Genomic DNA, 24,006 nt, shown 5'->3' with positions numbered 1-24,006 from the left:
CAAAGAAGAGCATCATATAATGATAAAGGGATCAATACAAGAAGAAGATATAACACTAGATATAGTAATACAGGAAAATAAAATATACAATGCAAATATTAACAGACGTAAAGGGAGAAATTGAAAATAATGAAATAATCAGAGAGGATTTTAATGCCTCACTTGCTGCTGCTGCTGCTGCTGCTAAGTCGCTTCAGTCATGTCACTTACATCCAGACAAAAAATAAATACGGAAATAGTCATCTTAACTGACACAGACCACTTGGACTTAATGGATATCTATAGGACTGTCCATCCAAAAACAAGAAAAAAACATTCCTTTCGAGTGCATGTGATATGCTCTCCAGGATAGATCACATGGTAGGCCATAAAACAAACATTCACAAATTTAAGAAAATAGAAATTGCATCAACATTTTTCCTGACCATAATGGTATGAAACTAGAAATCAATTACAGAAAGCAAAATGAGAAAACTGATGCTTTCAAACTGTGGTACTGGAGAAGACACTTGGACAACAAGGAGATCAAACCAATCAATCCTAAAGGAAATCAACCCCGAGTATTCATTGAAGGACTGATACTGCAGCTGAAGCTTCAATACTTTGGCCACATGATGAGAAGAGTCGACTCATTGGAAAAGACCCTGATGCCAGGAAAGAAGGCAACAGAAGAAGAGGGAAACAGAGAATGAGATGGTTGGATGCCATCAGGGACTCAATGGACATGAGTTTGAGCAAAGTCTGGGAGATAGTGAAGAACAGGGAAGCCTGGCATGCTGCAGTCCATGGGATTGCAAAGAGTTGGACACAACTGAATGACTGAACAACTGCAAATCTGTTGCTTAGCTATATGTACTAGTAAATAACTATCAGAAAGAGAAAGCATGAAGAGAATTCCATTTTGAATCAACTAAAACAAGGTAGGGATAAACTTCACCAAGGAGGTGAAAAGACCTATACTCTGAAAAATAGAAAACATTGATGAATAAAATTGAAGATAATACAAAGAAGTGGAAAGATCTCTTGCTCTTGGATTAGAAAATTAATCTCGTTAAATGGCAATTATACCCAAACAATCTACAGACTTAATGCAATTCTTAGCAAAATACTCAGGTCATGTTTTAAAAAACTAGAAGTCCCATATTGCCAAAGCAATCTTGAGAAAAAAAGAACAAAGCTGGAAGAATTACATTCCCTGACTTCAGACTATACTATAAATCTATAATAATCAAAACAGTACAGTACTGGCACAAAAAGAAAAAAAAAGAAATATAAACCAATGGAACAATATAGAGAGCACATAGATAAATCCATGCACCTATGTCACTTTATCTATGACAAAGGAGTCAAGAATATACAATGGAGGAAAAGTCTCTTCAAGAAATGCTACTGGGAAAACTGTACAGCTACATATAAAAGAATGACATTACAATATTCTTCAATACCACACAAAAATAAACTCAAAATAGATTAAAGGTGTAAATGTAAGACTCCTTGAAACCATAAAACTCCTTGAAGAAAATGTAGACAGAACATTGTTTAATGCATATTGGAGCAATATTTTATTTTATTGGACTCCTAACACCATGGAAAAAATACGAAGAATAAACAAATAAGAACTAATTAAACTTAAATGCTTAATTAAAAGATAGCTTACAGAATGGGATAAATTATTTGCGAATACTATGACTGACTAGGAGTTAACATGCAAAATATTTAAGCAACTCATACAACTCAATATCAGAAGACAACCTGATTTAAAAATGGACAGAAGACATATAGAATAAGACATATAAATGGCCAATAGACACATAAAAATATGTGCAACATCACTAATTATCAGGGAAATGAAAATCAAACTGAAATAAGATATCACCTCACACCTGTCAGAATGACCATCCCCCAAAAGTCTACAAATAAGTAATGCTGGATAGATGTGGAGAAGAGGGAACCCTTGTACACTCTTGATGGGAATGTAAATTGTTGCAGCCACTATAAAGATCAATATATAGGTTGCCCAAAACACTAAAATAACACTACTACATGATTCAGCAATTCCACTCCTGGATATATTTCAAAGAAAATGAAAACACTGATTTGAAAAGACATATGCACCTTAATGTTCGTAGCAGCATTATTTAAAATAGCCAATATATGGAAGTTACCTAAGTGTGTGTGCATGCATGCTCAGTCATATTCAGTTGTTTGCAACCCCATGGACTGTAGCCTGCAAGGCTCCTCTGTCCATGGAATTTTCCAGATAAGAATACTGGAGTGGGTTGCCATTTCCTCCTCCATGGGATCTTCCCGACCCAGGGACAGAACCAGCATCTCCTGCATCTCCTGCATTACAGGCAGATTCTTTATCACTGAGCCACCTGGGAAGCCAGTCTAAGTGTCTATCAACAGACAAATGGATAAATGTCTCACACACACACACACACACACACACACACACACACACACACACACACAAAAATATTACTTAGCCATAAAAAGAATGAAATATTTCCATGTGCAACAACATGGATGGACCTGGAGGGTAATATGTTTTTAGTGAAATAAGTCAGCCAGAGAAAGAAAAATACTGTATGTTATCACTTATATTTGGAATCTAAAAAGTAAAACAAAGGAACATATATAAAGAACAGAAACACACAGATATGGAGGACAAACTAGTTACCTGTGGGGAGAGAGAAGGGTGGAAGTCAAAAAAGTGTAAGGGGTTAAGAGATATAAACTATTATGTATAAAACAAGTAAGCAACAAGGATGTATTGTACAGGGCAATACAGTCATTATTTTAAAATAACTTTAAATGGCTACTAAGTAAAGTGATCCCATCTTAGTATTCTTTCTAGTATTCATGGCAATCTATAGATTCAATGCAATCTCTATCAAAGCACCAATGGCAGTTTTCATAGAACTAGAACAGACTAATTTTTATATGGAAACAGAATAAATAATAATAAATTCAGACAGTCCAAGAAAGCTACATATGAGAAAAAAATTATTAGATTTAATGATTAAGAGATCTTAAGGAAGATTTCAATAGTAAAATTGGGATCTATGTTTACAAGGACATTGTGCCAAAAACTGTGTGATAAAAGATGAGAGAGATTTTCTTTGGTCTCCAGATTTTGAGGTCAGGCTTGTTTGGTGATGCAGCTTTCACATGGACTTGTGCAGACTTCACACAAGCTGCAAAGCACGGTTCCTGCTTATGAAGCAGACTACAGGTTTCATACCATTCAATGGCAATTTATAAATGTAAAACATGTTAAGCAAAAGCCATCAGGCTCTTTTTTTCTCCCTTTCTACTAAATAATCATGCAAGGTTCTCCAGGCTGTATGGAATATACCACATTAGCAGCACCAATGAGCAGAATGACCTAGGAGAAAAAGATGTGAGTTGGCTGCTCCATCAGCATTGTTATTGACTTGTATCATCTGGGCTTGTAATAAAAAGTAGAGTAATCAGCAAGTTACTTATACCCAGGAGATTATAATTTCTGCTGTTTGACCTAAAGTATCTTTAAAAAGGATTTGCCTTTGCTGAGTTTCTCTATGTTGATATTAAATATTTAATTAAAGGCATACTCAGAGCATCTTTACCTAATATTTTACATTCAGCTTGGAATTTTAAGGAATAAATACAATTCTAATGCTATTTAGCATAAGAATTCAAAAGTTTATAATAGTGTTTATATACAGAGGGTAGTTGTGTGGGTCACGAATCTAGATGTGAAGCTGGGAGCTTTCTCTTCCTTGCTCTCCCTCCAGAGGTGACACGGGAGAAGGTGACTATATGGGGTACAGTATTGTCTAACTCATTTTGATGCCACCTGCAGCAACATGGGTGGACCTAGTGATCATCATATTGAGTAAGTCGTACAGAGAAGGAGAAATATCATATGACATTTTTTATATATGGAATCAGAAAAAAATTATACAAATGAACTTATTTACAAAGCATACAGACTTAAAGAACTGTGAGTTGTTATTGTTGCCAGGGAAGAATAAGGGGAAATGACAGTTAGGGAGTTTGGAATGGACATGTACACACTGCTATATTTAAAATAAATAACTAGCAAGGACTTACAGTATAGCATATGGAACTCTACTCAATGTTATATGGCAGTCTGGATGGGAGGGGAGTTTAGAGGAAATGGATGCATGTATATACATGACTGAGTCCCTTTGCTGTTCCCCTGAAACTATCACAACACTGTTAATCAGCTATTGTTCCGTCATTCAGTCATATCAGGCTCTTTGTGACTCCATGAACTGCAGTGTGCCAGAATCCTCTGTCCTTCACCATCTCCTGGAGCTTGCTCAAACTCATGTCCATTGAGTCAGTGATGCCATCCAACCATCTCGTCCACTATTGTCCCTTTCTCCTCCTCCCTTCTTTTTTCCAAGCATCAGTATCTATTTCAATGAGTCGCCTCTCTGCATCAGGTGGCCAAAGTATTGGAGCTTCAGCTTCAGCATCAGTCCTTCCAGTGAATATTCAGGATTGATTTCCTTTAGGATTGACTGGTTGGATCTCCTTGCAGTCCAAGGGATTCTCAAGAGTCTTCTCCAACACCACAGTTCAAAAGCATCAATTCTTTGGCACTCAGCTTTGTTTATGGTCCAACTGTTTTTTTTTAAAAAATATAAATTTATTTTAATTGGAGGCTAATTACTTTACAATATTGTATTGGTTTTTGCATACATCAACATGAATCCACTACAGGTATACATGTGTTCCCCATCCTAAATCCCCCTCCCTCCTCCTTCCCCATACCATCCTTCTGGGTCATCTCAGTGCACCAGCCCCAAGCATCCAGTATCATGCATTGAACCTGGACTGGAGATTCGTTTCATATATGTTATTATACATGTTTCAATGCCATTCTCCCAAATTATCCCACCTTCTGCTTCTCCCACAGAGTCCAAAAGACTGTTCTATACATCTGTGTCTCTTTTGCTGTCTTGCATACAGGGTTATCGTTACCATCTTTCTAAATTCCACATATCTGTGTTAGTATACTGTATTGGTGTTTTTCTTTCTGGCTAACTTCACTCTGTATAATCGGCTCCAGTTTGATTCACCTCATTAGAACTGATTTAAATTTATTCTTTTTAATGGCTGAGTAACACTCCATTGTGTATATGTACCACAGCTTTCTTATCCATTCATCTGCTGATGGACTTCTAGGTTGTTTCCATGTCCTGGCTATTATAAACGGTGCTGCGATGAACACTGGGGTACACGTGTCTCTTTCAATTCTGGTTTCTTCGGTGTGTATGCCCAGCAGTGGGATTGCTGGGTCATAAGGCAGTTCTATTTCCAGTTTTTTAAGGCATCTCTAGACTGTTCTGCATAGTGGCTGTACTAGTTTGCATTCCCACCAACAGTGTAAGAGGGTTCCCTTTTCTCCACACCCTCTCCAGTATTTATTGCTTGTAGAATTTTGGATCGCAGCCATTCTGACTGACCTGAAATGGCACCTCATTGTGGTTTTGATATGGTCCAACTCTTGCATCCATACATGACTACTAGAAAAACCATAGTTTTGACTATATGTGAAATTAAAAAAAAAAGAAATGCGTCTTTGAAGCTGCTTCCAGAGCTATGATACATTACTTAAATATTGTCTTGATTGTAAGTCTTCCTTCTTTCAGGATAGATATGTTAGGGAAATGACTGAATTTTGGAAGATTGCTAGGGAATAAGGTAGAGATGAAAATGAGTAATTTTGTTTCTAATCAAGGAGGAGTCCTTTCAAAGTAGAGCACTCATGTTCTTGGGTATTATGTCAGTGGGCTCTTGTATCAGTGTAGTACTGGGGAGAAGATCAGTATTATTAATAGCATGCAAACACTCTGATATTTTGGGAGTGGCGTGTTAGGAGCACAGCACTCAGTGTTTCTTGTTGAGATGGTCTTGCAGATTGGGTACGTGAAACACTAGCTCAAGTCAACATTCTGACTGAGTCCTGGGTATAAATTGCAATGTCATCTTATCATGCTTGGGGACAGGGACAATGACAGACATGAGGTCAAGGGAGAGGAGCTGTGGTGACTAAATGGGGCTCATTGTGTATGTCGTAAAGGGACACCAAGAGAGGAAAAACCTAAAAAATAGAGGGTATGGGCAAGTGGACAACTGACTATGTGTCATGAAGAGATGAAGGACAAGGAGGGAGGTTAAGAGGTGGCTGAATAGTCAGGAGGGAGTGGCCATGGTTCTGCAGTTATGGCCACTGGGAAATCAGCTGAACTGCCTGCACTCTTTTCAAGTACCTCCTGAGTTAGTGAACTGTCATTTCTGATGAAGTCTTGTGCAGCTTGTGCATATTGTTGGACCAGTGCCAGGTGTTTCCAGATGGTCATGATAACCAGGAGGTCCCTTGACAACTTACTCCAGAGTCTAAAACAAATGGAAAATGAAAGGTAATGGCTCCTTATTCAGACTGTGTAATCAAACACTGGCCTCTTTTACCAAGTGATTCACTGAGAATGGATGAGGAAGCCTCATTAATAAATCATGTTGCCTGATATTCCTATAGTGTTTAGGTGATATGCCAATACTTTGCAGGAAATGAAATAAAATAGACCCAGAGAGACTTTTAGAGCAACTTCTCATTTTTATGTCTTGTGATATCAACAGTTTCTGAACAAGCTTGAGATTTAAGATATACATGTCAGTACACATATATACATGTATAAAATAAATCATGGCAGAATTTACATAGATGGGTTTTAATAGTGAAAGGGCTTTCTCATGTATGTGAGCAATGAGCAAAGTCAGACACATTAAAGGTGGTTTTCCAGTTCTATACTCAGACCAAGACAGAACTATAAGTGTGAATATGTCAGGAATCTCATATTTGCTTTATGTTAAAGTTTTAAAATAAATGTTAATAAATACACACAGTTATTTTCTGAGATATATTAGTCTGTTGTGCAGAAAATTGGTAGTAAAGATGGCAATTCATATATTACAGAGACCTAGACACATTACACAATGACATATTGCACCTAAAATCCCAGAAAATGTCTTATGTTAGAAAGGCAGAAGTGAGTTGAAGACTAAAAATATTTAAAGGAAAATAAGAATATTTGATGAATAAAGGCCACTCAAAGAAATAACTAATTAATCTGGCTTTCCTTTCATTTCATATCACACAGTAGTCATTAGAAATTATTGCCTATCATGTATTGATTGCCTGCAATTAGCTATTATAATCTTCAGCAATTTTCTTATTATGAAACAATGATCTTTACTTATGAAAATAAATAATACTCTTATTTATGAAACAAATCTACTTTTTCTATAGATCTTTTTATTTTTGTGACTAAATTAAAGTGAAATATGATAGTATTGGTTTTATCCTTTAAATGATGTTTAACCAATGTAAAAGGAAGTTTGGATAGCTGACTTTCATACTTTGGATTGAAATAAACTTTGAAATTAAAAACATCAGTTATTCATCCACTCAAAGCATGTAGTTGACCTGAATTTGTTGTCTTAAGTACTGGGGTCTGTGGTTTGTATTGTGTGTTGCAGGGGTTAGTCTTGGACAAAGGAACCCTACTTCTCAGAAAGATAGGATTAAATTTGTGTTTCAAAAATTATTCTGGTTAAATTGTGGAGAATTGAATAAAAGGGGCATAATTGGATGAAGGAAGAACACTGGGTAGGTATTCCACTAATCCGAGTGAGAAACACAATATTATCTGTTAATAAAGAATGTGGACTCTGAATCTCAACTCTTTGGGTTTTAATATAGCATCTCTCATTTACTAGATGTCTGACTGGTTAAGTCACTTTGTATTCCTACATTTTAATTTTCCTATCAGCAATTTGGAAATAATAATAGTTCCTATTTTGAAAGTTATCACGAGAAATAGGTAAGTTAATGTACCATGCCAGGCCACAGGGCAAGCACCAGGTACATAACATATGCTGTTAGTGAACTGGTTGGAGTAGAGAAAGACATAAGGGGACCACCTTGGAGTACATTTAGGTATTCGAATGACCTTGACTTAGTGATGATCTGACTGCGGGGGAGGGTTTGGGAGAAGGTCCTTCACTGAAATACAAGTAAGGGTAGAGAAGAAAGGATTTATGGGAGCGACGGGGACTTCCCAATAAAATATTGTATTTTTTCTTCTAAGAATGATTCTAAGCCAAAGCATTTTGATAATATTTTGTCTCATGTGAAGCAGACACATGCATAAATTAAGTTCATGGGAAAGGGTAACAAAGATGAGGAGTTCTGCGCTTCATTCAGCTGCTACTTGACTCCCTCTATAAAGGCAAGAGATGTCCTTTTCGGGTGACATGTGTCTATGCGTGATGCCAGGCCTGCTTCTATCTTCTCTCAAAGAGGTTTTGGTCAGCATTGGGCCTTTCATAAACACACCAACTGTGTAGTATAAAAGCATTATTAGCACAATAAAGCCTTTTAAAAGAATCAGTTAATATAAGGAATGAATTCTCATGAATATATATAAATCCCGGATAATGGCAGTTAGTTCTTCTTACAATTAATGATTTTTACTTGTACTCTTTTTTTTTATAAAGCTATCCTAAAATATTTTTACATTTATATAGTCTGTTAAATAATAATGTGCATGTTTCCTTTTTTCTTCCAGTTCTGAAAGTGTTAGCCACTCAGTCATGTCCAGCTCTTTGAAATCCCATGGACTGTAGGCCACTAGGCTTCTCTGTCCATGAAATTTTCCAAGCCAGGTTACTGAAGTTTGTAGACATTCCCTTCTCCAGGGGATCTTCCTGACTCACAGGTCAAATCTGGGTCTCCTGCTTTGCAAGCAGATTCTTTACCATCTGAGCCACTAGGGAAGCCCTGTTTTATTGAGATGTAATTGATATACAGCACTGTATGAGTTTAAGGCAGACAGCATAATGATTTGACTTACATATATCATGAAATGATCACCACAATAAGTTTGGTGAACATTCATCATATCACATAGATACAAAATAAAAGAAAAACGTAAACAATTTGAGATGAGAGCTATTTGGGTTTACTCTCTTAACAACTTTCATATATAACATTCTGCAGTGTTAATTACATTTATTACGTTTTACATTACATCCTTGGGCTTTCCTCGTGGCTCAGATGGTAAAGAATGTACCTGCCAATGCACATGGAACAGGTTCGATCCCTAGTCAGACATATTCCCTGGCAAAGGGAATAACTAACCACTCCAGTGTTCTTGCCTGGAAAATACCATGGACAGGGAAACCTGGTGGGCTACAGTCCGTGGGGTCACAAAGAGTCAGGCATGACTGAGCAACAAACACTTTCACTTCACTTCACTTCACATTACATCCCTAATAGTTCTTTATCTTATAACAGGAATTTCATACATTTGACTCCATTCATCCAGTTCTCCCTTTCCTCACTTCCCATCTCTGGTGACCACAAATACAATCTTTTTTCCTATGAGTTTGTTTGTTTGCTTTTGATGTATAATTGATCTCCAGTGCTATGTTACTGCCTGGTACACAACATAATTCCTTATTTCTGTATATTACAAAATAATCACCATGATAAGTCCATCTGTCACCATGTAAAGTACTATTGACTATATTCCTCACAATATACATTTCATCCCTATGACTCATTTATCTTGCAACTAGAATTCATACCTTTTGATTACCTTCACATATTTCACTCATCCCCATTCCTTATCCCCACCCCCACTGGTGATCATCTCTTTATTCTCTGTATCTGTTTCTGTTTTGTTATATTTACATAATTGTTTTGTCTTTTAGATTCCACGTATAAGTGAAATCATATAGTATTTGCTTATTGCACTTAGCACAATATCCTTTAGGTCTATCCATGATTTTTTTTCTTTTTTTAATAGCTGAGTAATATTTCCTTATATATATATGTGTATATATATATATACACTACATCTTTTTTACCTACGTATATGTTGATGGTCACTTATGTTGCTTCCATGTCTTGGCTATTACGAATAACGGTGCTATGAACATTTTAGGGGTGCATTATTTTAGAAAAGTACCCAGAAGTAGAATTGCTTGATTGTGTGATAGTTCTACTTTTATTTTTTTGAGGAACCACTGTAATGTTTTCTATAGTTGCTGTACAAATTTACATTTCTACTAACACTGTGCAAGGGTTTGCCTTGCTCCATATATTGCCAACACTTGTTATTTGTTGTGTTTTGATGATGCCCATTTTAATGGGTGTGAGGTGATATCTCATTGTGGGGTTTAATTTACATTTCCCTAATATTAATGATGTTGAACATCTTTTCATGTGTCTGTTGGCCATCTGTATGTCTTCTTGGGAAAAATATCTACTCAGGTCCTCTGCCCACTTTTTAATTGGGTTGTTTTCATTCTTTGTTGAGCTATATGAGTTATTTGTATATGCTGGATATTAACCCCCAATCAGATATATGATTTGCAAATATCCCCTCCCATTCAGTAGGCTGCCTTTTTAGATCTGTTGATAGTTTCTTCCACTGTGCAAAAACTTTTAAGTTCGATATAGTCCCATAACCAGAATTATTTTTAATGTTTTATAATTCTTTGTATTTCTCAAATACAGTAAATCTTCATAAATTTGATGAATTATCAGCTCTCTCCATGTTTTAATTTGTTGATTCTTTTGTATATTATATAAAATGACATTAGCGTCAAGCAAATGCATGTGATTATATGTCAATTTCAATGATTTATCTTTCTATTTCCCTTGTTCTTCTAGTCTGCTCCCAGTTTTCAAGAGGAGTCTATGCTATTTTTGGATTTTATGACAAGAAGTCAGTAAACACCATCACATCATTTTGTGGCACGCTCCATGTGTCCTTCATCACTCCCAGCTTCCCAACAGATGGCACCCATCCATTTGTCATTCAGATGCGACCAGACCTCAAAGGAGCCCTCCTCAGCTTGATTGAGTACTACCAGTGGGACAAGTTTGCCTACCTCTATGACAGTGACAGAGGTAAGTGACAATGCCTCTCTCTCTGTAATGGGTCAAGTTCAATGCCCACACAGTATATTCATACTTACACATGATGTAGAGCTGTGTGAGTATATTCCAAGGGTACATGCATGCTTAATCCCTTCAGTAGTGTCTGACTCTTTGTTACCCTATGGGCTATAGCCCACCAGTTTCCTCTGTCCATTAGATTCTACAGGCAAGAATACTGGAGTGGGTTGCCACGCCCTCCTCCAGGAGATCTTCCCGACGCAGGAATCAAACTTGTGTCTTCTCCATTGCAGGCAGATTGTTTACTGCTGAGCCACCAGGGAAGCCATAGTCCAAGGGTAACTTGGTTTAACTATGCTCTGAAAATGAAATGCAATTTGAACTAGGAAGCATATTTAGAATAAAACAATTTATAGAGATAGATTGTCTTCACACAATGCCTGTGTGTTCTGTTGTAATATGAAAAGCCCTTTCTGATATTAGCATCTCAGACCCTAGGAGGACTATATTTCCAGCCCAAGGTGAGTGAAGTGACTCCTTGGAAACTAGTTTAAGTAAGATTTGAGTAAATATGCAAATAAGAACATCTAAAAAATTGTATAAGTGTTACATATTTCCCATGCAAAAGTTTTACCAGGCAAGGATGGTTGTTATTAACCTTGCTTTGTAATGAGATTCCTGAATCTTAGAGACATTGCAAGACTTTTTCATGATCCATTCATGTGTGGTTCAGCTGAACTCAAGTCTTTTGACACCAAAGCTTTGTGACAAGTCCTTGTGTTTTCTTATGAGTTTACTTATGAAGAGATGGTTTGGATTAGCATGACAATTAGAGTCTAGGCTCATTACGCTAGTTTTTATTTCTAGGGTAAGGGCACTTGCTTTGTATTTCCCACATCATTTGTCCTGAAGTTTGGTACTAGCAGACCTGATTAACCTTACATGTTATAGAATTCTAGGTATTGCTAACCATTCCTGGGTCTGTGATTCAGCTTCAGTGGGCCTGTGTACTTCCTAAAATAGTATGAACACTTTGTGCTCATGGTCATAGGTGATTTTTCTCAAGAGTATCCACCACCAAACTCAGAAGTACTAAGGACCACCGTTGCCAAACAAACCAGCCTGTTCAGGGAGCAGCAGTGCTTTAAAGGTTTAAGGGAAAACCAGAAGCTGATTCCTACCAGGAGAAGGCACCTTGCTTTCCTGCAAAGACAGCTGAGCCGGGAGCCAGCCACCAACCATTCTCCAGGATCAGTTTGCAGACATTGACTGCAGCAATCAGAGCCTGGTGTCAGGTTCTCTGTCCTGGTCTCCAGTCCTGAGAGTGAGAACACTGTGGGAGTCAGTCATCACCATACAAACTGAGCAAGTTTCTTCCTGCTTTGAAAAGGGAGAGCTTTGCTCTACCCATGGGGAGTGAAAAACGGAAACACAGAACTGTTTAGAGTAAATACAGATTCCAGTGTGCTGGATTGCTCTGAAGTAGCCTTCTTTTTCATGTGATAAAGGGCTTAGCATCTTGCCCTCTGCTGCCTCTTTCACTCTTGACCCCTCTTCGAGGATTTCTCCCATCTAAATGACTTTTACTTGTAGCCACTCCTCTGTGTCCTTGCCAAGTCTCCAGGCCCATGTGCTCATCCTTCATCCTTCCATTTCTGTACTTGTTTCTCTTCAATCCACTTTCCATAAAGGAGCCAGAAACTTTGAATTTCTTTAAATTTAGTCATTGCTCTATATTGGGGTAGAGTTGATGTACAATATTGTGTTAGTTTCAGGTGTACAGCTAAGTTCAGTTATACGTATACATATATCCACTCTTTCAGATTTTTTCCCCACATTGAATGTTATAGGATATTGAATCGAGTTCCTTATGCTATACAGTAGGTCCTTGTTGTTTATTCTATATGTGCTGGTGTGTGCGTATTAATCCCAAGATTCTAATTTATCTCTCACTCTGTTTACCCTTTGGTAACCATAAGTTTGTTTTCTATGTCTGCGAGTCTGGTTCTGCTTTGTAAATAAGTTCATTTTTGGCAATTTTTTTTTAGATTCCATGTATAAGTGATATCATATGATATTTGTCTTTGTCTGACTTATTTCACTTAATATGACAATCTCTAGGTCCATCCATGTTGCTGCAAATGGCATTATTTAATTTTTTGATGACTGAGTATATTTCATTGTATATACACACCACACCTTTATCCATTTCTCTGTAGATGGACATTTAGGTAGTTTTCATATTACGGCTATCGTAAATAGTGCTGAATGAACATCAGGGTCCATCTTTTTGAATTATGGTTTTCCCTGGATATATGCCCAGGAGTGGCTTCTCAGCTGGCTCAGTGGTGAAGAACCCACCTGCCAATGCAGGAGGCACAAGAAATGTGGGTTCAATTCCTGTGTTTGGGAAGATCTCCTGGAATAGAAAATGGCAACCCACTTCAGTATTGTTGCCTGAAAAATTCCACAAGGATCCTGGTGGGTTACTGTCTGTGGGGTTGCAAATAGTCTGACATGACTAAATGACCGAGCACAGCACATGCCCAGGAGTGGGATTGCTGGATCGTATGGTAGCTCTATTTTTTGACTGTTTTATGTGCTTTTCTGGCCACATTGATCCCTTGCTTAATATACTCCAATGACTCTTCATTTTAATGAAGATAAAGTTAAAAATTACTAACATGACTTTAGGGTCTTATTTGTATTTGGTTCCTGCCCATTTATACTATGGTCTTGCTCATCTAACAAGCTAAACCCATTTCACTAACATTCTTTCACTTTCTCAGATGTACCAAACTCTTTCACCTCAAATCTCTGTACATTCTTCTAAATATTTCTGCTTAGGTCTCAGGTTATATAACATTCCCACAGAGATGCATTTAATATTGTTATCTTCTCTCAAAGTAATCTCTGTTTTTCCTCTAGTACTTATCACAATATATAATTAATATTGATGTTCATTCTTTCACCCAAGAATTAAGCTTCTAGTCTGTTCTAGGACCTGTTTAATTACACAGATTTTAATCTCTTTATTTAAGATCTGGCTATATGCCTAGGAAGCCAATGCCCTGGCAGTAACCACTACACTTAACTGTACATGCAGTGCTTAAGATAATGCTGGAACAGAGTTGATAGTCAATAAATGGGGTTAATAAATGAATGAGTTGAACATCTGTGTGTTTTGAGATGATATTAGAAACTGAATCCTGCTCGCTAAATCAAAGGATCAGAGATGAATTCTCCTTACTTTTTGATGAGGTGGAAGGTGACATTTTATCTTTAGGGACACACTTCACCCTCTCTACGGCCCCCTCTAGTTGACACTGAACTTTTGAGATAATTCAAGGAGACAACAGCTGTTATAAATAGAAAAAGAGAAACTCTAGTATTTGGAGAGAGAAGAAAGACAAGCTCTGGGAAATAAAGGATCAGATGATGATGATAGACTTATGTACTTGTGAAAAGAACCTGAGACATTTTAATGATTTTATTAACACTTTAGAAATATTAAATGAAATTGAAGCGATGAGATAATCTCCAATCATTAAATTATACAAATTGATTTGAGTTCAAGTGCAGCCACAGAGAGGTCACCGTTCAAGTGATATTATTAAGTGATATTATTAAGTAGTTGTATGTTAAAGTCAAAATTGACTTTGTGGATACATTTTCAAGTTATTTTCAAATGGATGCTACTGCTGCTAAGTCGCTTCAGTCATGTCCAACTCTGTGCGACCCCATAGATGGAAGCCCACCAGGCTCCCCCGTCCCTGGGATTCTCCAGGCAAGAACACTGGAGTGGGTTGCCATTTCCTTCTCCAATCCATTCTTCAAATGGATACTTATGTTATAATATGAAGAGTATTACACTGGCCTTTTATCTGAATCTGTTTTCAGAGATAAATGTGTAAGACTCAAAATACTGGCAAAAGACTTGTCCTTCATGTAATGTTTTACTTGTCTTATAGAAATGGGATGCTTGCTCTCTGATTTTTCCTTATTAATGACAACTGTTATAACTTTGCTGCTGTATCACATTTTAAAATGTCTATTCATACGTTTATTTCATGTTATGTTCCCTCGCCCCACCAATTGTAGACAAAGGAGGACAAAGATGCACCCTGATCTTCGTGTAGATCTTTGATTATTTCAGGTTTACTTGTGATCGGGGTGCCATGTGACCCCTTAGAACTGCTGGAGGCTTCTCTTATCCAAGCTATGTGACAGCAGCCTGGAACTCCTTGTTACCCCAGCATCTTTCCTAAAGCTCCAGAAAGACTAGCTAGATGGATCTTCAACATACTTGAACTATAGAGTAATGGGGTTACCTATGTTAATGCATTCAATGTAGGTTTTTCTTTGGAACCAGAACTTGCGCAAAATGTGGTTTTTATTTATTGGGTTAGTGTTGATAAAGTAAGGTAATACATTTCTGTAGACAGTAGGTAAAACCAGAATTAATGATTTATAACTTGGTTTTAATTTTGAACCATACTGTTTTTCCCTGAAGGAAAGGCACATTGATTCCAGTTCTAAAAAGGCACCATGCATAGAATAAAAATGCTTCCAAATTATAAATTTCTTTTACCATGTTCCTGAGAAAGTCAGAGTGGGAGATATATGTTAATCTAATCTGGTCTAGGCATGCTGCTTTGATTTAGTGATCATAAATATTAATTTCTGTGCCTGAAAGATGAATAAGGGCAGTGAATTTTAAATGCAACAGAGAAAATATTTTTAAGGAAAAAGGACATGGTCTGAATGAAATAGAACTATTTGCAGTAGTCATTTTTAATCCCATCCATTAATGTGAAAACTCAGATATTTAAGGGGCTTCCTAGGTGTCACTACTGGTATAGAACCCGCCTGCCAATGCAGGAGACATAAGCGACATAGGTTCGATCCCTGGGTTGGGAAGATCCCCTGGAGAAGGAAATGGTAACCCGCTTCGGTCTTCTTTCCTGGAGAATCCTGTGGACAGAGGAACCTGGCAGGCTACAGTCCATAACCTCTCACAGAGCTGGACACAACTGAAGTGACTCAGCATGCACCGAAGACATTGAGACTTCACCTGTTCAGGGGCTGTAGGTTTTTCTATAACTTTGTCATAGTTTTATGAACACTAGCTCAAGATGAGACTGTTAACTGCTTCTAGTAATACTTGGAGAGAAGATTTAGGGAGATTGTCAGCTTATGAATAGGTTATACAGCTATAATTCAGCAACAGTTAAGCACATGAAGAAGTAATACAGTAAAGAAATAAGTAACAGTACTTTAGCCATTCTTTCTTCTGTTCAGAAATCTGAGCATTTAGGAGAGTATAGAACTTTATTTTAGAGTTCTATAATATTCTTGAGGTTTTTCAGAATATACTTTAAGTACATTTATTAGCTAGAACAGTTAATTTTCCAGATTTTTTTTTCTATTTGTAGACTGCATAGGAGTTAAATAAGCAGGGTGACAATATACAACCTTGAGGTACTCCTTTTCCTATTTGGAACCAGTCTGTTGTTCCATGTCCAGTTCTAACTGTTGCTTCCTGACTTGCATATAGGTTTCTCAAGAGGCAGAACCACTAGACCATTCAGGTATGACCTAAATCAAATTCTTTATGATTATACAGTGGAAGTGAGAAATGGATTTAAGGCACTAGATCTGATAGATAGAGAGCCTGATGAGAGTCAGTTACTATTACTAAAAAAACAACTCTGAAAATACAGATTACTAAGACATTAGCCTTTCAAAATATGAGACAGATCAGCACACGGTTTGTGAATTATTTCTGTTTGTTCTTAGGAGATGATTGAATATTCTTCCATGTCTTCTGATGAAACTAAATTCATTTCTGATGTTATACCATCTGGGCAGTTTAGCATCAATAAATGGATGTATTTTGGGGGGTTTTGGAGATTACACAATATTGATTCTGAGAGTTTTAATAATAGAATCTGCAACAACTATGTTATTTTTGATACATAAAATGGATGTTTGATTCAGCCATTTCTTTAAAAGCATCTTTATTGATTTTATATTTCATCTCCATATTTGGACAAGGTGAACTGACAGTAAATGTTAGGTTTAGAAATATCATTCAAGATTCATTTACATATTAGCATTTATATTTAAAGTGTCTTATTATATATGTTGGTTGATAGGTGTGCGGGCATGTTACTGTTTTGTGCATCTTTTTGCAACCCTACAGACTGTAGCCCACCAGGCTCCACTGCCCATGGGATTCTCCAGGCAAGAACAGTGGAGTGGGTTGACATTTCCTCTTCCAAGGGATCTTCCCGGCCCAGGGATTGAAACCACATCTCTTGTGTCTCCTGCCTTGGCAGGGGCTTCTTTATCACTGAGCCACCAGGGAAGCCTCATGGTGGATAGGACTGAATATTAAGAATATCACCACTTGAAATTATAATTCAGTATGTGGTAAACTTCATAATAAGTGAAAACAACATGAAGTAATTTATTGCCTGGAAGAAAGGAAGCTCATGTATACGTGCTATATGACAATTTATAACATAGATCACCACCCATGATATGATTATTTAAGGTGTGCAAAAAGAGAATTTTTATTTGTGCATGTATATAATAGCTTCAAATACTAAGTATAAAAAACCAGAATAATGTATTTAAAGAGGTCTTGGGTTAGGTGGGTTTAATATTTTTCTTTTTGGAGTGTAGTTGTTTTACAATGCTGTATCAGTTTCTACTGTGCAGCAAGTTAATCAGCTTCACATTCACATACATTCCCTCTTTTGGATTTCCTTCCCATTTAGGTCATCACAGAGGCTGTCAGAATGAAGTAAGTCAGAAAGAGGAAAACAAATACTGTATATTAATGCCTGTGGAATCTAGAAAAATGGTATAGATGATCTTACTTGCAAAGCAGAAATAGAGACATAGATGAAGAGAACAAACATTTTATACTAAGGGAAAGAAGGGGGCTATGAAATGAACAGGGAGACTGGCATTGGCACATATACACTATTGATATTATATATAAAATGGAAAACTATAGGGAATCTACTGTATAGCCCAGGGAACTTACTCAGTGCTCTGTGATGACCTGAATGGGAAGAAAGTCCAAAAGGAAAGAAATACACATATGTGTGGGCTTCCCCGGAGGCTCGATGGTAAAGAACCAGCCTGAAATGCAGGAGATGCAAGTTCTATACATGGGTCTAGAAGATCCCCTGGAGGAGGGCAGGGCAAGCCACTCCAGTATTCTTGCCTGGAGAATCCAATGGACTGAAGAGCCTAGAGGCCTACAGCCCATGGGGTCACAAAGAGTCAGACACTACTGAAGTGACTTAGTTGCACACGCATGCATATGTATATGTAAAACTGATATGCAGTTTTTTTTCTTTTTTTTCTTTTTTTTTTTTAGTTGTTTATTTTTAAAATTTCTTACATGCATTCCCAAACATGAACTCCCCTCCCACCTCCCTCTCCACAACATCTCTCTGGGTCATCCCCATGCACCAGCCCCAAGCATGCTGTATCCTGCGTCAGACATAGACTGGCGATTCGATTCTTACATGATAGTATACATGTTAGAATTCCCATTCTCCCAAATCATCCCACCCTCTCCCTCTCCCTCTGAGTCCAAAAGTCCGTTATACACATCTGTGTCTTTTTTCCTGTCTTGCATACAGGGTCATCATTGCCATCTTCCTAAATTCCATATATATGTGTTAGTATACTGTATTGGTGTTTTTCTTTCTGGCTTACTTCACTCTGTATAATCGGCTCCAGTTTCATCCATCTCATCAGAACTGATTCAAATGAATTCTTTTTAACGGCTGAGTAATACTCCATTGTGTATATGTACCACAGCTTTCTTATCCGTTCATCTGCTGATATGCAGTTTTTAAAGAGGTGGCAAAGCAGAGTCACATCATGATTGGAATGTGAAAAGGCAGGACCCTGACAGTGGAAAAAGTTTAGAAAATTAGGTTTTTTTTCCCTACTAGAAACTGAATGAACTTAATAACTGTTTTCAAGCACGTTAATAGCTATCAAATTGATTCTGATGACCAACTGTGGTACTGTCCTCACTGATGATGAAAATCAAGAAAAGGACTTGAATTACATCCTGGAAGGATTGTGTCTCTTGTGCTTCCGGCACTGGCAGGTGATTCTTTACTACTGTGCCATCTGAGAAACCTGGCTGTTTATTTACAGTGAATAGAAATCATAGGCGATCCCTGAATTTTTTAAAAGAAGTCTTCATTAATATATTTTTTACAATGGCATGTAGTCCCTATTTAAATTATCCCTTGAGAAAATCTTCTTTATTTTAATTTTGCTTTTATTGTTCTTACAAGACCAAATGGAGGAAACTGAGTTTGTTGTTTTGCCACAAAACTCCACGTAATTCATTTTAAGTTTAATTTATGATTCTACTTTTCAATTTGAAATGGAGTAAATTATTTTTAATTTTCATTATGAAATATTTTAAATAACAACAAGGACAGAATAATATGGAGACCCTCCAGCCTGGAGAATCCTAGGGACAGGGGGAGCCTGGTGGGCTGCCGTCTATGGGGTCGCATAGAGTCGGACACGACTGAAGCGACTTAGCAGCAGCAGCAGCAGCCAGCACCCTTAAGCCAACTTTATTAATGACTGATAAGAGGAATGTCATTTTATCTCTGTCCTTCTGCCCTTCAGCATTATTTTCAAGCAGATACTTCACATCCTGTTATTTCATCAGTAAATATTTCAGTTTGTATTTTGAAAGACTAATTCTCTTGGTTTAAATATAACCACAGTATTATTATCATATATAGGCAAGTCAACATTAATTTGTTTCTAACATCATCTGCTTTTTTCACAGTTTGAATCACGATAAAAATGAGCCCCATATATCCAGTTGGTTAACGTATATCTTAAGCCTTTTATAAGGTGATATAGAGACTTCCCCACAGTCAGCCAGTCAGTTCAGTCGCTCAGTCATGTCCCACTCTTTGCGACCCCATGAACTACAGCATGACAGCCTTTCCTGTCCTTCACCAACTCCAGGCACTTGCTCAAATGCATGTCAGCTGAGTTGGTGATGCCAGCTCATCCTCTGTCATCCCTTCTCCTCCTGCCTTCAATCATTCCCAGCATCAGGGTCTCTTACAATGAGCCATTTCTTCACATGTGGTGGCCAAAGCATTGGAACTTCAGCTTCAGCATCAGTCCTTCCAATGAATATTCAGGACTGATTTCCTTTAGGATTGACTGGTGTAATCTTGCCTCCAGGGGGCTTTCAAGAGTCTTCTTCAACACCACAGTTCAAAAGCATCAATTCTTCAGTGCTCAGCTTTCTTTATTTCCAAATCTCACATCCATGCATGACTACTGGAAAAATCATAGCTTTTACTATATGTACCTCTGTCAGAAAACTAATGTCTCTGCTTTTTAATATGCTGTCTAGCTTTGTCATAGCTTTTCTTCCAAGAAGCGTGTTTCAGTTTCATGGCTGCAGTCACCATCTGCAGTGATTTTCAAGCCCAAGAAAATAAAGTCTGTCACTGTTTCCATTGAAACCCCCATCTATTTGCCATGAAGTGATGGAACAGGATGCCATGATCTTAGTTTTTTGAATGTTGAATTTTAAGGCAACCCTTTCACTCTCCTCTTTCACTTTCATCAAGAGGCTCTTTGGTTTCTCTTTGCTTTCTGCCATAGTGTGGTGTCATCTGCATATCTGAGGTTATTGATATTTCTCCCAGCGATCTTGATTCCAGCTTGTGCTTCATCTAGCCTGGCATTTTGTATAATGTGCTTGCATATAAGCTAAATATGCAGGGTGGCAATATACAGCCTTGGCATACTCTTTTCCCAATTTGGAACCCAGTCATTGTCCCATGTCTGGTTCTAATTGTTGCTTCTTGACCTGAATATGAATATCTCAGGAGACAGGTAAGACCTGGTATTCCTATCTGTTGAAGAATTTTCCACAGTTTGTTGTGATCCACACAATCAAAGCTTTAAGTAGTCAATGAAGCGTGAAAGTGAAAGTTACTCAGTCCTGTCTGTCTCTTTGAGACCCCATGGACTGTACATTCCATGGAATTCTCTAGGACAGAATACCAGAGTGGGTAGCCTTTCCCTTCTCCAGGGGATCTTCCCAATCCAGGAATTGAACCTAGGTCTCCTACATTGTAGGCAGATTATTTACCAGCTGAGCCACAAGGGAAGCCCAAGAATACTGGAGTGGGTAGCCTATCCCTTCTCTAGCAGATCTTCCCCAGCCAAGAATTGAACCAGGATCTCCTGCTTTGCAGGCAGATTCTTTACCAACTGAGCTATCAGGGAAAAGCCCCAGTGAAGCAGAAGTAGATGTTTTTCTATAATTCTGTTGTTTTTCCCATGATCCAGTGGATATTGGCAATTTGATCTCTGGTTTCTCTGCCTCTTCTAAATCCAGCTTGAGCATCTGGAAGTTCCCAGTTCATGTACTGTTGAAGTCTTGCTTGGCAAATTTTGAGCATTACTTTGCTGGTGTGTGAGATGAGTGCAATTTTGTGGTAGTTTAAACATTCTTTGGCATTGCCTTTCTTTGGAATTGGAATGAAAACTGACCTTTTCCAGTCCTTTGGCCACTGCTGAATATTCCAGATTTGCTGGCATATTGCAAAATATGTGTGCAGCACTTTCACAGCATCATTTTTTAGGATTTGAAATAGCTCAGCTGGAATTCTATCACCTCCACTAACTTTGTTCGTAGTTATGCTTCCTAAGGCCCACTTGACTTTGCACTCCAGGATGTCTGGCTCTAGGCGAGTGAACACACCATCATGATTATCTGGGTCATTAAGATCCTTTTTGTATAGTTTTTCTGTGTATTCTTCCCCTCTCTTCTTAGTATCTTCTGCTTCTCTTAGGTCCATAACGTTTCTGTCCTTTATTGTCCTCATCTTTGCATGAAATGTTCCCTTGGTATCTCTAATTTTCTTGAAGAGAGTCCCACAATTTGGAATTTGATGATTGCACCATTGTGGCATTTAACGCATTGCCTATATTCCTCATGAAAGGATAATTAGTTCTAGATGCTTGTTGAGGTTCACATTAGCTTTTTTGGCGTGAGTACTGCATAGGTGATGTTGAGTATCCCCATTTGAAAGATAACTTCTGGCCATCTCTCTCTTTTTGTGTTGTTAGCATTAGTTGACCATTGTTGTCTTGATTCATTAATTCACTCTGTGTTGCAAGATTGGTTATAATTCTGGATCTGTATTATTTCATCATTTATTAGCTGGAGTTTTTTCCAAAAATAAAAACCTCCCTTAATTATCACCCTGAGTAGAGTTCATACAGGAAAGGCAGGAAAAAAGCTTGTTTATTTTCCTTCATTTACCAGTTTTCAAAATAATTACTTGGCTCCTTTCAAAAAGCCATCAAATGGCATCTTTCAAAGGCAATCACATGTTTTTATTAGCTGTCATTGCTAATTCGTGGCTTTAAAAATATATGTATTTAAGTTTTTTGTAGATATTATTCTTACTGACGTTCACATCGCCTCATCTTTATTTAAAGTGATTCTTCTCAAATTGGTTTGAGTCTTTGACCCAGTGCTGGTAGTTTTGCAGTTTCCTTGCTTTATGGTGTAACAAGATGTTCTAGACCCTTCTCAAATATCCTTCGCCAGTATAGAATCAGTAAAAACTTTAACAATATTTTCCAGGATTAGGTAATTTTCAACAAGATTTAGAATGCACATATTGTTTTGTTGTGGTAAGTAGAATTACATAAAGTTCAGTACATGAATAAAGCTTTTACAGTCATGTGATTAAATTGGATAAGTCCCACATTCTATGGATAAAAGAGGATCAATAGTCTCGTCTGTCTGGAATAAGGAAGATGATGTGAGGAGACCTGAATTCTTTTTGGAGCTTTGATTTTTATTGTGCATTAAGCTCTTTGTAGAAGTGCTGAAATTGTGTTGACTATGAAGAGTTGAAGTAACATGAAAGACACATTTATATACTGGTTTTCCAAATATTAAATGGCAGAATTAACTTTAAGAAAGATGTTCCCAAAGTGTTCCTCCTCCAAATTCTACATGTGAGGTAATGTGTGAACAACTAAAAATAAAAATACCATCTTCTAAGTTGTATGATGCTCTAAGTGGTTACTACTAGCAGACTGGTCTCACATTTGGGAAGTTAAGTAAATGTAACTAATATGTGTGAGAAAGCTGGCTGCCCATCTGGTTAAGAGGTGAACATGTAATTTCTGCAGCATTAGTCCCAATAATACACACAAAAAATGATACAACAGAAGGCTGCAGAAGAAATAACAACTGCTGACCGGAAAACGATAGGAGCCTCAGAGATGATTGGCTTTTAGGCTCACAGAGACCCACATAGACTAATCTCACTGAAAACAGACTCAGCCTCTTCAGGATAATAATGTGAAATAGACTGTCATAGATAAACAAATATTACTTTTCCATTCTGTACAAGAAAGAATGGAATGTCTTTTTATTTTGTTAAAGCCAGAGATGGAGACTTCCACAGTCCCAGTGGTCAAGACTTCACCTTCCAATGCAGGGAATGTGGGTTCAATACATGGTCAGGGAGCTAAGATTACACATGCCTTGAAGCCAAAAATAACATAAATATAAACAACAGAATATAAACAACAGAAGCAATACTGTAATTAATTAAATAAAGACTTTAGAAACAGTCCACATTAAAAAAAAAAAAAAAAGCAAAAACATGTAACTCAACAACAACAACAACAACAACAAAAAACAGAGATAGGGAATTCCCAGGCAGTCCAGTGGTTGGGACTGGGTGCTTTTACAGACTGCCAACCTTGCAGTTTCAAACCCTCCTAGGAGAACTAAGATCTCACATGCTGCTCAGTTTGGCAAAACAAGACAAAACAAAACCCCAAAGTATTAAAAAAAAAAAAAATCACACTTTGGTACTATTCAGAGAAAGACAGTTGAGAAAAGGGGGCTGAAAGAAAGGGGTGTGGTTTTTCCTCAAGCTATGACTCTTTTCATC

At 37.5% G+C, this 24,006-nt stretch overlaps 1 protein-coding gene across 5 annotated transcripts in view; it reads left to right on the top strand.

The window, feature by feature from the left end:
• GRIA2 (glutamate ionotropic receptor AMPA type subunit 2) overlaps positions 1-24,006 on the top strand; it is a 199,188-nt gene that overhangs the window by 93,743 nt on the left and 81,439 nt on the right. For all 5 annotated transcript variants that reach the window (XR_006056646.2, XM_004017287.6, XM_004017288.6 and 2 more), the window contains exon 3: positions 10,763-11,002. Coding sequence is in view for 4 of the 5 variants with exons in the window: in XM_004017287.6 (XP_004017336.1) it covers positions 10,763-11,002 (240 nt within the window). In the remaining variant the exon portion in view is untranslated. The remainder of the gene's footprint in view (positions 1-10,762; positions 11,003-24,006) is intronic.

This window comes from Ovis aries, chromosome 17 (genome assembly GCF_016772045.2).
Source record: "Ovis aries strain OAR_USU_Benz2616 breed Rambouillet chromosome 17, ARS-UI_Ramb_v3.0, whole genome shotgun sequence".
Classification (NCBI taxonomy): domain Eukaryota; kingdom Metazoa; phylum Chordata; class Mammalia; order Artiodactyla; family Bovidae; genus Ovis; species Ovis aries.
Note: the sequence above shows the minus strand (reverse complement) of the source record. Positions and strands in the feature narration are given on the sequence as shown.